Source organism: Camelina sativa, chromosome 14, assembly GCF_030686135.1.
Source record: "Camelina sativa cultivar CO46 ecotype springtype chromosome 14, ASM3068613v1".
Classification (NCBI taxonomy): Eukaryota; Viridiplantae; Streptophyta; class Magnoliopsida; order Brassicales; family Brassicaceae; genus Camelina; species Camelina sativa.
Window position 1 is genome coordinate 28,236,818 of NC_141893.1, and position 17,109 is coordinate 28,253,926.

General features: G+C 35.3%; 2 protein-coding genes and 1 pseudogene across 2 annotated transcripts; 2 read left to right on the forward strand and 1 right to left on the reverse strand.

The window, feature by feature from the left end:
* Positions 1-3,895: 3,895 nt before the first annotated feature.
* LOC104742399 (uncharacterized) lies at positions 3,896-4,462 on the forward strand. The gene has a single exon (XM_010463399.3). The coding sequence runs from the start codon at positions 3,967-3,969 to the stop codon at positions 4,318-4,320; it is 354 nt and encodes a 117-aa protein (XP_010461701.3). The 5' UTR covers positions 3,896-3,966; the 3' UTR covers positions 4,321-4,462.
* Positions 4,463-11,277: 6,815 nt separating this feature from the next.
* Positions 11,278-14,337, forward strand: LOC104743965 (uncharacterized; annotated as a pseudogene).
* A 418-nt stretch (positions 14,338-14,755) lies between these two features.
* On the reverse strand, positions 14,756-15,209 carry LOC147928729 (uncharacterized protein At1g43920, Chloroplastic-like). The gene is made up of 2 exons (XM_087486248.1): positions 15,093-15,209; positions 14,756-15,025 (listed from the first exon to the last, which is right to left on the reverse strand). The coding sequence occupies exons 1-2, from the start codon at positions 15,207-15,209 to the stop codon at positions 14,756-14,758; spliced, it is 387 nt and encodes a 128-aa protein (XP_087342374.1).
* Between the last annotated feature and the right edge of the window lie 1,900 nt (positions 15,210-17,109).

The window sequence follows — 17,109 nt, forward strand, 5'->3', positions numbered from 1 at the left end:
CACACCTTCTATTGTGTATTGTAGATATTATATCTCTGAATGTATCGCAAACAAAGAAAACAACAATTTGATTCCTATTTTGTTTTCCAAAACTTGTGAGCCATGATTCTTAACATAAAAAGAATTTCGATTCACATTTATTTAAATATTCTAATTAATATGTATAAACTTAATAAATTTTTAAAATATTACAAATATGTAAAATTAAAAAAAAATAAAATACTATATAATATGGTTATATATTAGATGGGTTATAAAAGGACATGTTGGAATTAATAAAATATTATTAAATTTGTGCTAATACGGATTAAATCCTCATTTTATTATTTGTCAACACTATTAATATTAGCATATTTTGCATATAAAAATTAAGTTGATTTAACTAAGATTGTGTAAAATAGTTAAATCATTAGGAAAAATGTGACTTAATCATAGCGTATAAATGACTTATTATATATTTAAATCTCTTATTTTTGTTACAATAATTAAAAATCAAAATAGAATCTCAAACACTAAAAAAACAAACTAAATATAACAAACAATAATCATGAAATATATTGTGGATTAAAAAATTAATATAAACATTTAGTCGCACGAATGGTCGAGAAATTTAGTTATTTATCTATTTGGAAAACATCTAATATATAAAAAATAAATACAATATAAAATATAAATAATAATAAAAATTATATACATGCGGTATACTGCATGTTAAATACCTTAAAATCGTTAGTTAATTACTAGTCAATAAAATTTTCCATAAGTGTTTCAAGTATATATTGACGTCGTCTTTAAGTTTGCAGTAAAACTTTCCCTTTTATCAGAGATGACATATGTATTTTTTTTTTTTACTATCTAAGATTACATTTCTTCGGCCAAAAAGAACGATCTAAGACTACATTTCTAACATAAATTACGTGAATATGAGTTATTCTATATTTTATATATAGTTCTAGCTCTTAATTTATGTTGGGAAGCTTTTTATTCTTGATATGCTCAAATTAATCCCTAGAGCTACTCTCTCAAATTAAGAGGTCACTGCAGTACTTAGGAGTCGAATTCCACAAGGACTCAAGTCTACACAATGGATTATAGAGTTTTATGATTAAGCTAAACAAGTTGATTTAAATAAGAAAGGCAATACAAAATATTAAATAAAAGCTTAGGAAAATTCAATGAATCAAAAAGCTAGGTCTAGGGAATTTCTCAGGAAATTATGGAATATTAAATCAATCAATAAATTAGTTAGGATTCAAGCAATTAAAAATCAGATCTAGAACTCTAAACACAATTGTAAAATAAATCAGTTTTCACTGCAAATATTATTTAAATTTAAAACCAGAAAATCTAAATTTCTTTGTAAAATTCTAGGTTAAAAATCAGCTTTTAAAATCAAGTTTAGATAAGTTCACAAACTTACTAAATCAAATCTCTTTGCAAGAAGTAATTTTGCTCATCAAAGGTTTTAATCAGGAAAATCAATTATATTCTCATATCAATTTATTTTCCTAAGTTATTAATTCTAGGTGATCAATCAAGAATTAATATGAAGAACAATGATGAAGATCTAGAAAGATAATGAATCCTAAACAAACAGATCTAATAAACAGATCTAGAAAGATAAAATCCCTGTGAAAATTCTGAACCTAACAAGCAAACTACTCAGACATATTCGATGAAGATGAAATCATAATTCTGAATAATAAGCAATTGAAATTAAAAGAGTAAAGAGAGAGTTTATAAATTCTTCTCTCAAAACAGTTCAGATCTCTCTCTCCCAAAAGGTCTCAAAATCTCACAGGGTTGCAGAAAGTAAAACTTGCTAGAATAAAACTTAAAGGTTTACAAAACCCAAAAACACTATAAATATGTCCTAAAACACGTCCACGGGCTTATGTTGCAAATATGGAAAACTTTGGCTGAATTTGTAAAACTTCCAAAACTTGGCTTCTCTCGCAGACAAAACAGGGTGTCGATCGATGCTCCTAAGTGGTGTCGATCGATGCCATTGCTTTGATCCGAGTCCAAATTGATTCTTCGAGATTTATGCTCCAAAATGATCCAAATTGTTCTACTTTGCTTCATCCATGCCAAAATCCTAGAAAACTTGTAAAGACTCTCAAAAAACATAAAAACACATAAAGACTCCTTATTCATGGTTAAAAACCACAAAAACCATAATATATCAATTCTCCTTAATTTTATAAGAATTTTTAAGTCTAATCTATAGTTCAGTTAATGAACCTAATTATATTTGTCTAATCAATTCTAAAAAATAAACAAAAGTCCATACTTATAGAATATCTTCACTCTTGGGCTTTTTATTCGGACATTGCTAGGACTAATCGAGATCGAGTAATATATATTCTACAAAACTCGATCTTCCGGACTTACCCTGTAGTTGTCAATTTGTCATGTTTGTCACGATCGCGATGACAGTACCTTGACTACAATTTACAATAAAATTTGATCGGTAACAACTTGGTCATAGTATCTGACAAGTTTTTGTCCCTATGAGTCATGCGTCAACCATTCACAATCCATCCTCTCTAGCCAACACATGCAAAAAGACTCAAATAAGACTAGCTAACGAGCTAACAAATTTCAACTCATGCAATATCAAGTTCCAATCACATCGAAAACATTAACCATTATACAAAATACTTCTACTCATCACGCGCTAATACGCCTAAATAATTATTTATGATTTATTGCTCTTTTGATTTTTAGCATACCACACATTTATAATCATTTTATCATGTCTATGTCCAACCCATTTTTTTTTTTGGAGTTTATATAGTCAGTTTCCAACATTTTTTTTCTTTAGAGTTTGACAACACGATGGCGACATATCCATTGAAAAATCTAAGGAATTGCAAGGTGATTCTACGAATTTATGCACATATAGATTACTACATGCCAAGATTAATTAGGTCCCAAGATTACATGAACGATTATAAGTACAACCTTATTTTTGGTTTGTACCATCTATCTCTCTCAGTATCTCTGTCCACGAATGGGCGTGTCTTTTTGACTATCCAATTAATGGTTCGGTATAAGAATCTACATGTCTCTTCGGTTATTGAGAGGTTTAACTAGGATTAACTATGTTATCATATCTTAGCTTATTATTATTATCATACTCTATTTTAGCTTTGTCAAAACGTGACACTCGGTTCCTTATTCACATAATATTATTGTTTTCTGCTTAAAAAAAAAATATTCGAATTGGACTTCTATTATTTTAACAACAACAAAAGTCCAAGTTTGTGTCCAATAGTTCTGTACCCTGTAGCGTATAAGTGTTAAACATTGCATTTTTTTTTTGACATCAATTAAACATGCCAATGGAGTTACCCAAATTGTCATAAAATTCTTGTCTCTGGTAGAAGGTGTTGCAGAAGCATATATTCCATTTCTAGTAAGTAGTAACCAACTCAATATATAAATACTACAGAAAAAGTTAGATATATATATATATATATATATATATATATATATATATATATCAATGCACGTTGTTTTTCACTTTTATCAGTAAAAGTGCTCTAATTAAGTTTCCTGTTTTTCCTTTGTTTGTTTAATAAAAGTGAAGTATTCTTTGTGGCCACGGTTTTGTAGATTCGAATTTTTATTTATGTATATTATTTTTAAAATTCATGTGGCTTTGAAAGATTCATAAAGATATATATCAATATTGGGATAATAGCGACAGGTCTTAAATGGTGATTTATAAGATACCTATTTGTTTTATGTCAGCTAAGTCGGCAGCGTTTCCACGTAAAACCATCTACAATTTTATATAGTTTTGTATTTATCAAAACAAAATAATAACATAGTTTGCAAAGCGACAGAAGTATATATTATATTTGTAGATAAATATAAAACTATTAAATCGTCTTCTTTAAAAACCATTCATCTTTAATCTTTTTTTCTTCAAGAACACGATCTCTCCTCCTTAGACGAATGGAAGAAGAAGAAGAAGACCGAGCAAAGAAACAAATCTCTGTTTTGTCTTCAAAAAGATCCCAAACAGCAAACACAAACGTAGCTGTCACGGCTTCGTCGGAGGTGGCGTTTAACGTTTGTTGCTTATGTGTTTATTGTCCTCTTTGCGTTCTTTGGTGCTGCATCAAACAGCCTTGTACGATTGGATGGAGAGCCATCCTAAGTGCCAAACGCAAATTAAGCGGTTGCAGCGGCTGCGGTAGAAGCTTTAGCAGGAGGGTTTTGGCAGCTGATTATTCGTCGTTTTCGGATATTGATTCGGATGATGTGAATTGCAAAGCGCATCATAATTGCTCAAAACGTAACCGGTGATAATACAAATTTGTATTTGTATTTTCCACATGCCTTTTTCTCCAATCTGCGGTTTAATTTGGTTGTCCTAAACGCGGACGCTAAACGCTGGAGTTGACTTCGTAATGCTGAGTTGATGAATAAACCTCGAGATTGAGCTCTTTTATTTCGATGATTTAGAGTTTAAAGATGTTGCTGTGATGGATTATATATGATGTATATATTTTACTTGGTGAGGGATAAAGTTTTTTTTTTATTATTGTTGTCATCATCAGTAAGGAATAAAGTTGTGTGATGTTGTGCCTTTTTTTCTTCTTCTTCAGTTGTTTGTTTGTATAAATATAGGAAGAAAAAAAAAACAACAAAACCGGGAAATTACCCTTTGCCTAAGAAAATAACAATAATCACATGAAAATGTAAGTATATATTTTACATAGTACATACTACATAGTACATGAAAATATCATTGCCAGAGGTTATTTGATTTTATAGTTACATTGCGTGTCTGGTGTGGTGTTTGCTTTGTTGTTTTTTTTTGTATTTTAGTTAGTGATTTTTGTTAGTTTGTTCAAAAAAAAAAAAAAATATGTTTTTGTTATATTGTGCGTTTGGGATGAGATTTTCTTCTCCTTGTAACAACAGGTTTTTTAAAATATATATATACCTTATAAGATAAACAAGAGGATGTACATGTTGAGAATGAGAGACCTATAACTAGAGATTGGAGTTACACTTTTGTAGAATTATTTGTTAGAGATTTAGATCCCAAATCTGAAACTCAAAAACACGAACAAAATATAGTTTTAAAAATATAAGAAATAAAAAACACACGGTTTACAGTGTTTCACCCTAAACGTAGGAAATACATTCACTTTTAGATATTAGATATTTCATTAAAATCAAAAAAAATTCAGAAATTTTAAATTCTCTTCATTTCTAGTTTTACCACTTTCTATTTCTGATAATGAAGAGAGACAACTACCAAAAGTATACATATAGGACAAACAAGTATAGACCTAAAATAACGAAAATACTCTTAATTACGTATTAATATTTTGTAAAGCTTGGAGAAAAATTATGATTTTTTTCCTAGTAAACAATAGATCTTGAAGTCATTGAGAAAGAGAAATAAAATTGAATAATTGGTCGTCTGAATGCTGATGAGGAATGCACCACCAGCTTCAAACAATAGCTTAAACAACAATGTAGTTAGTAAGTTGATGGACAATCCCAACTCTCATATTCTAGAAGCGCTAAGGAAAGCAATTAGGGGCCATGAGGTGTACAAGTATCCCATGTTGAAGCTTTATCACCCATTTGCGTTCTGATATAGTCTCGAGCTAATGGAACATCATAAATCATACGAAAAGAACAAGGAAACTACTTGGTAATTTATTTCCTGAAAATTCTGTTTTGGTATAGGTATCTTTGGATAGCCTAAACCACCCAAATGGAACATCTCATCCAAATTAACTTGAAGTCACAAATGATATTTCAAGATTTCTAGTAACGAAGCTCCAAGAAGCATCCCTCCTTGGAAGAAAGAGAGATCGAGAACATTTACCATGTTACATCGTGAAGGGGATCCGAATTTTTTTTTCCACATATAGCAACGGTAAGAGATGGAACAGATAGCTTTGCTAAAAACTGAGAAAACTTCTTTAATTGAACTGAAACAAAGTTTGGTCATTTATAAGAACCTTACAACTGAGAACTACGAAACAAATGCAACTAACACACGACTAACACGACTAAAACAGATTACAGCTCGTGTCCTACAGACCAAGACTACGACTTAATCAATTTGAAACATTCAACTCAACTAAACAAACTTAAAGACACGTTTTATTCTTCAATTCTTCCCCTAAACTGGAACTTCTCCTTCCAGTTTACTCCTTCTTACAGGACACTCCCATTCTTCTTCTCAGTTTCTCGAACACATCTAGTTTAATAGCCTTAGTCATGATATCATAAACTTGTTCTTGAGTAGAGCAGTAATCTATCTTGATTACTCCGTCATTCACTAATTCACATAAGAAGTGATACCTTACATGAATGTGTTTGCTCCTACCATGTAATACTGGGTTCTTGGACATTTTGATAGTAGAATTATTGTCACAGAACATAACCTACCTTCTCCTTGAGCAGACCTAATTTCCTCGAGTATGTTCCTCAACCACACTGTCTGACACGCTCCATAGGGGGCAGCAACAAACTCTGCTTTAGTGGTGGATAGATTCACTATAGGCTGCTTCTTTGATGCCCATGAGACAGCTCCCCCTCCAAGCATAAAAACATACCCTGAAGTGCTTTTCCGATCATCAACATCTCCTGCATAATCACTATCCACAAAACCAACAAGTTCTTGCCCTTCTTCTCGCTTGTACTGTATACCATGTTGTGTGGTTCCTTGCACATATCTCAATATCCTCTTTGCAGCCAGCACATGTTGCTCGTTGGGAGTCTCCATGTAGCGACTAACCAAATTTACAGAAATAATTAAATCTGGTCTAGTTGCATTTAAGTACCTCAGACTCCACACAAGCTGTTTGAATGTTGTGGGATCAACGGCTTCTCCACCTCCCTCTTTTGACAATTTGCTTCCAGGTACAATCGGATTCTTCACAGCATTGCAGCTCTCCATCCCATACTTCACCAACAGTTCTTCAGCATATTTTTGTTGACTCATAAAGATGCCCCTTTCATCTTGAATGACTTCAGCATCCATAAAATATTTCATCTTTCCCAGATCAGTCATGGAGAACTCTCTCATCATTGACTTCTTGAACTCTTCTAGAATTGTAGGTGAGTTTCCTGTGTAGATCAGATCATCCACATACAAGCTTACTATTAAGATGTTACCTTCTTCCTTCTGCACAAAGAGCGTGTGCTCACAATAAGTTTTTGCAAACTTCTCCTTTAGAAAGTAGCTCTCAATCCGACTGTACCAGGCCCTTGGTGGTTGTTTGAGCCCGTACAATGCCTTCCTCAGCTTGTATACTTTACTGGATTCATATTCAACTACAAACCCCTTTGACTGTTCTACATAGACCTCTTCATCTAACTCTCCATGTAGAAAGGCACTTTTCACATCAAGTTGAAATACTCTCCAATTCTTCTCTACAGCCAAAGCAAGAATTGATCTGATTGTATCCCATCAAGCAACCAGAGCAAAGACCTCATGAAAGTCAACTCCATACTTCTGATGATACCTTTTACCCACCAATCTTGCCTTGAACTTATCTACCTCTCCTTTCTCATTGAACTTTGTTTTATACACCCATTTGAATCCAATTACTTTGCTCCGTGAGGTAGATCCATTAGCTCCCAAGTATTGCTCTCTTCAATGGCTTTGATTTCAGCTTCCATGGCCTTTCTCCATACGTCTTGCTGCACTGCATCCTCAAAACGATCCGGATCATCATATGCAATGAACATGGCCAAGACATTTTCTCCTTCTTTTGAAATCACAAACCCTGCATTTCCTGCATTTCCTGTGACATAGTCTTTCATCCACATAGGAGCTTGGCTATTTCGTTTTGTTCCAGGAGCTATTGGTGGTATTTGCTCGGGACTGGTTTGTTGAGTCTCCACTTCTCCACCCTCTTCTTCTTCGTTGTTTTCTGGTGAACGTGGTGGCTTAGTTGCTTCATTCTCATTCTCTGCACCCGCTGGTTCTTCACTCTCTGTTTACGTCACCAGCTCATTCCATGAAAGCTCATTACTCTGTATCTCATCATCCCAACTCCAACCTCTGGCTTCATCGAAACGAACATCTCTATTGATCACTATCTTCTTCGCAGCAGGATAGTAGAGACGATAGAATTTTAATTCCTTGCTCAAACCAAACATCACACATTTGACACTCTTCTCATCAAGTTTGATCCTTCGTTCGTACAGCACCAAAGCATAAGCAACGCACCAGAAAATCTTTAGATGTCCCACTGATGGTTTGTACTGGCTCCATTTCTCCTCAGGTGTGATGTCACCTAATGCTGCTGATGGGCTTCTATTCAGGATGTGAACTGCATACTGGACCGCTTCTGCCCAAAATCTCCTTGGCACCAACATTTCCAGTAGCATACACCTTGTCATATTCATGATACTTCTGTTTTTTCTCTCTACTACCCCATTTTGTTGTGGTGTGTAAGCAGCATTGAGTTGGCGTTTGATCCCACTCTCCTTAGAGTAATCCTCAAACGCATGTGAGTTGAATTCCCCACCTCTGTATGTTCTCAGACACACCAAAGGCTGTCCCAACTCCCTTTCTGCACCAGCTTTAAATTCCTTGAAGGACTACAGAGCTTCTGACTTTTCTAACAAGAGAAATGTCCAACATTTTCTACTATAATCATCAATAAAATTGATAATATACTTCTTTCCACTCTCTGACACTGGTGAGATAGGTCCACATATGTCGTTGTGAACCAACTGCAATGCTCGTGTTGCTCTCCAATCACGCTTCTTTGGAATCTTGTCACGGTTCTACTTCCCCTTTAGACAGACATCACAGGTGGATTCAGCTTCTTCGAGACTAGCAACTGACAATCCATTTACCATCTCCTTCTCCGCTAAAGTCTTTAATCCTCTGTAGTTAAGATGACCGAATCTTTTGTGCCACAGTTGTTCTGTTTTCTCCATCACCTGAAGTTGCGTTCTTCCACCTCTCTTCCCATTCACATTGTAGCGTAAATGACGAACATCCTGTTTTCCGTCATGGTTGAGTACATCACCATAGTTCTCTGCTCCTTGTGCCAGATCTCACATACATCATCTTCAAAGATCACTATAAGCCCCTTCTGCTGCAACTGTCCTAAGCTCAGCAGATTGTGTCTTAAACCAGGCACATAGTAGACTGATGTGATTACTCTGATGGTTCCATTTATCTCCAGTCGCAGGCTTCCCTTTCCTTCTACTATTATCCTTCTATCATCTCCAAGTTTGACATTCTGCCTAAAGGTACCATCAAGCTCATTGAACCACTCCTTTGTGTCACACATATGGTTACTGCATCCAGAATCTAGGAACCATATATGCTCCTGATCTTCCATGTCTACATAAGACATCAGCACCATGTCTTCTTCCAACTCTGCATAGTTGGATTCTTTGTCCCATTCTGGACATTCTGACTTGTAATGTCCCTTCTGTGACATTTGTAACACTCTACCATCTCCCTTGAAGTGTTTCCACGCCCTCTTCCTTGGTAAAAACCACGACCTCGACCTCGATTTGGTGATCCGTTTCTGCCTCTACCACTGTCGTAGCTTGGCCTCCATTGAGCTTCCACCTTTAGTGCATGTTCTTATCCTCTAAGCTTGCTTAAGTTTTGCTCTTGCACCATCAAAGAACTTTGCAGTCCATTTATAGTCATCATCTTGATGTCATTAGACTCTTCTATGGCACATACAACATAGGTGAACTTCTCCACCAGAGTTCGTAGGATCTTCTCCACCACCTTTGGATCTGGCATGTCTTCTCCCAAATTTTTCATGTTGTTGGCAACCTCCATCACTCTTTAGAAATAGTTGTCGCTGGTCTCACCATTATTCATTTCAAGGATCTCAAACTCTTTGCGCAACCTCTCCAGTTGTGCACTTTGAACCTTATCATTGCCTTGAAATTTCCCTCTTCATCGACTCTCACAGATCTTTGGATGTCTCCTTCTTTGTGATTGTTTTGAGGATGGTCTTGTTGATGGACGCAAATAGGTAGTTCTTCACCTTGTGATCTGTGACGGTCTTCTCTGCAATCTCTGTTCTCTGTGGTCCGGAGAGAAACACATTCCTCTCCTGTCGTGGAATCCCAGTCTCAATGAGATCCCACCACTCCTTGGATTTGAGCAGATTCTCCATGAGCATCGCCCAGTGCTCATAGTCTCCATCGAACTTAGGATGATCAATGCCTTCTTCTCACTCATTCTCTCTGTGTTTTTTTCTCAGGTTTGTAACAAGAAAGGCTCTGATACCACTTGTAAGAGATGGAACAGATAGCTTTGCTAAAGACTGAGAAAACTTCCTTAATTGAACTGAAACAAAATTTGGTCCTTTATAAAAACTTTACAACTAAGAACTCCGAAACAAACGCAATTAACACACGACTAAAACAGATTGAAGCTCGTGTCCTACAAACCAGGACTACGACTTAATCAATTTGAAACATTCAAACTCAACTAAACAAACTTAAAGACACGTTTTATTTTTTAGCAACTATAATGTGCAATTATCCAAAGTGCAGATGTCATCTTTGATAAGAAAGAAGGTAAAACTTGGGTTAATTTATAATGTCGGTAATGACAGTTTTGAGGTAGATGAACTTGACCGACGTAACTAAAGGTCTCATGCCTTATTTTACTTATAGAGATAATTTTCTCAGTTGGAATTCTTCTTCTTCTTTTTCTTTTCTGGCATGCATCGAATTATCATTATTGTTTTCTCTTTAGTTCTTCTATTCATCATCACCATATTGACAACACCATATATGCCGAGAATAATTTGGGAAAGGGTTTAAATTCTTGTTTCGTAAATTAGTAATAGAAAGGAAAAATGTTTGCCACCTACTTGGAGTATCCTCCAACACATCGCCACACATACAGAAAATTTTAATGTCTTATAAACTACGTGATCTATCGTTATTACATGAAGACATGGGTAAACTAACACAAGTCATGTGTAGAGAACCATAACCATCGAATCTGGTACCGTTCTGGTGTACGGGGCGACGGAATCCGGTACCGGTGATTTCTTCCGTTTTGACCCAATTAAAAAGATTTCGACCCGGTTTTTTTTAACTAACCTGACCCAATTAGACAATCGACCCGGTTCAATTAAAAACAAAGAGTAAAAAACATTAAGTAATCCCAATTCTTCATTACCATTCGCGATCTTGAAAAAAAAATTCCCCTTTTCTAGGGTTCGAATTCTACAATATCTAGTGCAACCGGAGAGTTTTGGTAGTGAATCGAACTCGAGTCTCGTTACAATGAGGTAAGATATCTCGAATTCGACTTGATTCGAGTTAAAAGTGTTTCCATTCCAAATTCGCGAGATGATTTTTTTTTGGGGATTTCTTATGGCTTTTGTTGGGATTGTTTATGGGTGTTCTTTTATAAACAAGTAGGGTCGATTTCGAATAGCGTAGATGTGTTAAATCGAATCTAGCTTTTCACATTGGAGAAAGGACAAATCTGGTTTCTGTCGGTTTTCTGTAAATTACTGTTTTTTTTGTCGAGTTGTGTTATCCTTTACAACAAGTAGTAGGGTCGTTTAAAGTTGTTTAGTTTGAAAAGAAGAATGACTTTGTCCTTGTCGGGTGTTGTGTTATCCTTTACAACATTTTCCTTTGTAAAATATTCATGTTGTCGGGTTTTTGTCGTATGATATTTTTTTATATATAGCTTTGCATCATTGTTTAACTTAAGTTGGTAATGTTATCATTTTATGTGTTTTGCAGTAACGAGGAGCTTGTCAAAGTGAATTGCCATCATTCTGGGCAATTCAAAGAAGAAAATGGTGTGTTTGATTACATTGATGGAGGATTAGAAGTGTTTGAAGTGGATTCTAATGACATCTTGACAAATGTGTTAGTTGCTTGGAAAAGGAATTGCTTCAGGGAGACAGTGGTACAAGCTACCATTTGAAGATTTAGCAAATAAGCATCCTCTTAATGTTGAGGAGAATAAAAAGAAGATGTCAGCAGCTGGGCGTTGGATGAGAGAACTGGATTTTTATGTTGAGAAACCAATTTCTTATGAGCTAATAGCGAATGATGAAGTAGTTCTTGATGGGAATCCGAGTGATGGAGAAGTCGATCCAGAATATGAACCAGAAGGTGAGTCCGACGATGAGGCTAATGATGACGAAGATGCTTTGTCTGAAAATTCAGAATCAGATGATGAGGATGAGGTTGAGGAAGCGGATATAGAAATGTTCAACCATGACACTTACGAAGAACAGATTCCAAATGAAGATGAAGTCTATCCTGCAACTGATGACTCTTCTGGTGATGAAGAAGAACAAGCAGAGCGGTTGGTAAAAAGGAATTTACCTGAGTGTGTGTTCAGCTTGAGGCAAATATTTTGCAGTGAAGGAATTTACCTGATGGCACATATATTGTGCAATAGAGAACCCAATACAGAAGCGGATGGTTAAAACCTTTTATGATGAACACACCTGTCATCCGGTTGGGCAGTGTGAGCTACTAAGGAGTCCTGTGATTGCTAACTTGTTTCTTGATGACCTAAGAAGAGACCCTGAGATGAGTGCTCCTGAAATCAAAGATGAGATGAAAAGGAGGTACAACATCATCATTACACCTTCACAGGCACAATCCGCAAGAAAGAGGGCATTTAACAAGATGCAAGTTGAATGCAATGCCCAATTTTCAAGACTTAGAGATTATGAGTATCAACTCACCAAGTAAGTAAATATTTATGATTCTTTATTGTTTGTGTTCTCAGTTTATATGTGTTGTTATTTATGTACAATCCTTTGCTTTGCGTCCAGGACAATGCCTGGTTCAACAGTGGAGATCAACACGAAGACTAGAGATGATGGTTTGGATGAATTTTATCAGATATACATATGCTTCGAGCCATTGAGGTCATCATGGAAGAAGAATTGCAGACCAATTATCGGGTTGGATGGGACATTCTTGAAGTATAATATCCAAGGCACATTGCTTACCGCAGTTGGAAGGGATCCTAACAATCAGATTTATCCTATAGCTTGGGCGGTTGTATCAGGCGAGAACCATGACAACTGGGAGTTGTTTATTCACAAGCTGAAGGTATATTTGGATTTGGGGGATGGTGAAAACATTACATGATTTCTGACATGCACCGAAGCATTATTCATGGTATGGCAATGGAGTTACCAAAGGCAGAACACCGAGCTTGTGCTAGACACATCTACGCAAACCTTAAAAAGGATCACAAATCTGACACATTGAAGCCACTGTTTTGGAGAGTAGCTAGCAGTTACAATGAAGCTGATTTCAGGAGTAACTTGGCTGTATTCAGAGAGATGGATCCGAGGGCTTGTGATGATCTGCTGAAGAAAGATCATCGTAAATGGTGCAAGGCTTTCTTTAGGACTGCTTCAAGCTGTGGTGACACACACAACAATCACACAGAGTCCTACAATAGGACATTGAAGAAAGCAAGGAGAAAACTATTTGTGGAGATGTTGGAGCTGATAAGAAGAGATGCAATGCAAAGGATTGCAACCCGGTTTAAGATAGCTAAGAAGGAGACTGCAAAGTACACTAAGAAAGCAAGGAAAGAGGTGGAGAAGTCATGTGATGAGGCTCAGAACTGTTATTCTCTTTCAAGCACAGGTGGGAAATATGAGATTGTGGAGTTTGGTAATGGATTCGGTGTGTCATTGTCTAGGAGGGAGTGTGCATGTAGGAAGTGGGATTTAACAGGAATTCCTTGCCGTCATGCGGTTTGTGCAATCAGAGAGAATTGTCAAGAGGTTGAGGACTACATTTCTGATTACTACTTGACAGAGAAATGGAGAGACAATTACCGTAGAGGTTTGTCTCCGGTAAATGGAACTAAGTTTTGGGAGGAGGTAGGAGGAAGACGAATATATGGACCTCCTTATAAGCGACCTCCAGGAAGACCTAAGGGAAAAGCAAGGATCAAAGGTGTACATGAATCACCAACTAAGAATAATAAGTATAAGGTTGGTAGAAAAGGAAGAATAGCCCATTGTAGTTTATGTGGTGGGGCTGGACATAATTCAAGAAAATGTCCTCAAGAGGTATTTCCTATCATTAATTGGTGTTAACATCATTACCATCTCTATTTCATTTAGGTTTTAACTATATATTTGACTTACATGGTAGTCTGACGAGAGTCGGGCAAAGAGAAGGAGGCTTAATGAAGAAGCTCGAAGTGCAGCTGAACTTCAAGCACAGGATGAAGCAGAAATGGAACTTGCCATGATAGCTCAAGAGGAAGTTGCACTAATGGAAGCTGGAATCTCGGCTCAAGGGAAAGCAGAAGTCCAAGATGTTTCTTCGACTGCACCATAAGGAGCCATTATCTTTGGTGATGAAAAACAAACTTTATTCTGTGTCACTTGTTGTTTGTCCCCTTTTGGAAGGATTTGTGACACAGAATAGAGTTTTCGGTTATGTATTTTGGTTGATGCTTTTGTGATGACAAAACAACCTCGATTAGTATTTTGATTGATGCTTTTGTGATGACAAACAAACTCGATATGTATTTTGGAACTCGATTAGGTTATGTATTTTGGATGATGCTTCTCGTGACAAAATTAAAGTATTTGGTTGATGCAGGAAACCGTTAATGACTTAAAAAACATGGATTCAAGTTAAAAGTTGGAACCATACCACATACATACTTCAAAATCAAACATAGGCCAAGATGCCCAAATACTAAAGAACAATACTTCTAAACAAACACTAATTTCATTTTAAAGATTCTCCATCAGCCAAAAATAATGGCTCCTACGGCACATACAAGCAATCCACTTAAAGCTGTGATGATCAACCATTGCCTATAGATGACCTTTTCTGAATCTTCTATATGCTTCTCCAAATCACTACGAAGTTCCAAAATTGTTACCAGGAGTTGATTTATCACCTTTTCCTTCTCACGATTTTCAGCTACAGATTGAATTAAAGCGTTTCGCGGCCACCCTTTGACCTCTTCTTGATCGAACCACTTAAAGTATTTGCAGTGCTCATTCCCACCATCCTATAGAGATTAAAACCACTCAAAAGTTGCAAATTTTATTCATTCGACATAAAAAACACACACATACCTTGTATAATTGACATCCGAAAAATCTTCTACCAGGATTCTTTTCAATCTTTGATGTGAAGATCTTTGCTGGCAATCCGCAATCACATTTCTTCAAACTTCCAGAAGACCTACTCATACTAGATGAACCCGTGCTTACATTTATCTCTATCCTCAAATCGACCAAGAAGTCTCCTTTTCTTTCCTCAAATCGACTTTACTCAGAAGAACTCTAAGGTAAAGGGGGAAAAAAAATTTAGGTTAACTCGGGAAATGAAAGAGTCGGGTTTTCGAGTAGGTGTTTTCTATGTCATGGGTAATTTAATTAAATTTAATTTAATTTAAAAGGAATCGGGTCGATTGTCTAATTGGGTCTGGTTAGGTAAAAAAAACTGGGTCGAAATCTTTTTAATTGGGTCAAAACGGAAGAAATCACCGGTACCGAATTCCGTCGCCTCGTACACTGGAACGATACTGGATTCGATGGTTATGGTGTTCTACACATGACTTGTGTTAGTTTACTCATGTCTTCATGTAATAACGATAAATCATGTAGTTTATAAGACATTAAAATTATATGTATGTGTGGGGATGTGTTAGAGGATACACTAAGTAGTTGGCAAATATTTTTCCTAGTAGAAATCCTATTCATAACTTCTTTCTTGTTTAAATTCGTTTCATACTTTTAAACCAAGCAAATGATCTATATGAAAATAATATATGCTTGGTTACCTTATGTTTCTGCTAATTCGTAACTATTCCAAATCATTATAATAGACAATTGAACAAAATATATTGGGAACGGTGAACTATATATTTGACATTTAAGTAAAATTTAGTAGGTGTCATGGTGAGATGTAGAAATCATTAATGAATGTATGATTCCATGAAGTGTGTGATTTAAATCAAGTTCCGTCCAATTAATAATTTGATACACCACAGACCTGAAAAAATAAACAAGTACATACAAATTAAATGGCAAGCAATAAATTACAACTGATAACTTGTTACTTCTATTCACTAGACGTGAATTGTGATGATGGAAAACAAGCTTTTATCTCAATGTGTTTGGACCCATTTTGTAGGTATATGTCGTCTAAAGTACATGCAAACAACACAAAGTGGGTAATCTTAGTGCCATATACCTATTGTTGTATAAAATTACGAATTTTAATGTCTTATTTGTTTGTGTGAGTGAGTGTGAGAGAGTGTGAGAGAGAAGAGATGGCACTACGAAATAATACTTTAATTTGGTGTAGTGGTACAACTTACAACATTAACTATTATTTTGACTTTTTACAATAAAAAAGTGCGGGGTTTTTACTTTTAATAGCTAATGCTGATTATATTATACAAGCATATATATATGTGTATATCAGTATATGTACACTGATCAATAATGAGTTTTAGTAATTTAAAATACAACTGGAAACTACCAATAACATAAATTACTAACCGGAAACTACCAACAACAGACAACATTGAAGCGCACGCTTCTTCTACGCATTACAGAATGAAAACAAATATCGCTATACGTGGTGAATTGTTTTTGCCAGATACTTATTACTCCCTTCATTTCAATTATTCTATAGTTTATCTTCATTTTACAAAAAGTCGTTTTACTCTATTTTATGTATTTTCCTACTAATTCTTTTTAATATACTGTTAACCCAAAAAAAAATTATTATCAAAATTAATTTATTAAATCGTTAACAAAAACGTATAATTCAAATAAATACCACGCAAATAATTTTTTTCAAAAAAATACCACTTTTAGTTTTTTTTTTTCAAAAATACAACAAAAGTGAACTAAAGTTTTAATATAAAAAATGATCCCTAAATCCTAAAAATTAACCCTACCCCCTGAAAGTATACACTAAAGGCTGTCTAATTCTTGATTTTTCTTTCAATTACATTCACCTCAATTTTGGTTGATTTTTCAATTATAAATTATGTTATAGCCTTATCACGGTGTCATCCACTCACCACCTAGCAATCTTTCTTAACAAACAAACAAAATTCACATGAAAACCAAATAT

What these genes read in the sequence shown, in the direction of transcription:
- LOC104742399 (XM_010463399.3), top strand. Translation starts at nt 3,967, where the DNA reads ATGGAAGAAGAAGAAGAAGACCGAGCAAAGAAACAAATCTCTGTTTTG.
- LOC147928729 (XM_087486248.1), bottom strand. Translation starts at nt 15,209, where the DNA reads ATGAGTAGGTCTTCTGGAAGTTTGAAGAAATGTGATTGCGGATTGCCA. An exon ending in TCGGATGTCAATTATACAAG is followed by an intron (nt 15,026 to 15,092) that starts GTATGTGTGTGT and finishes TAATCTCTATAG; the next exon opens with GATGGTGGGAATGAGCACTG.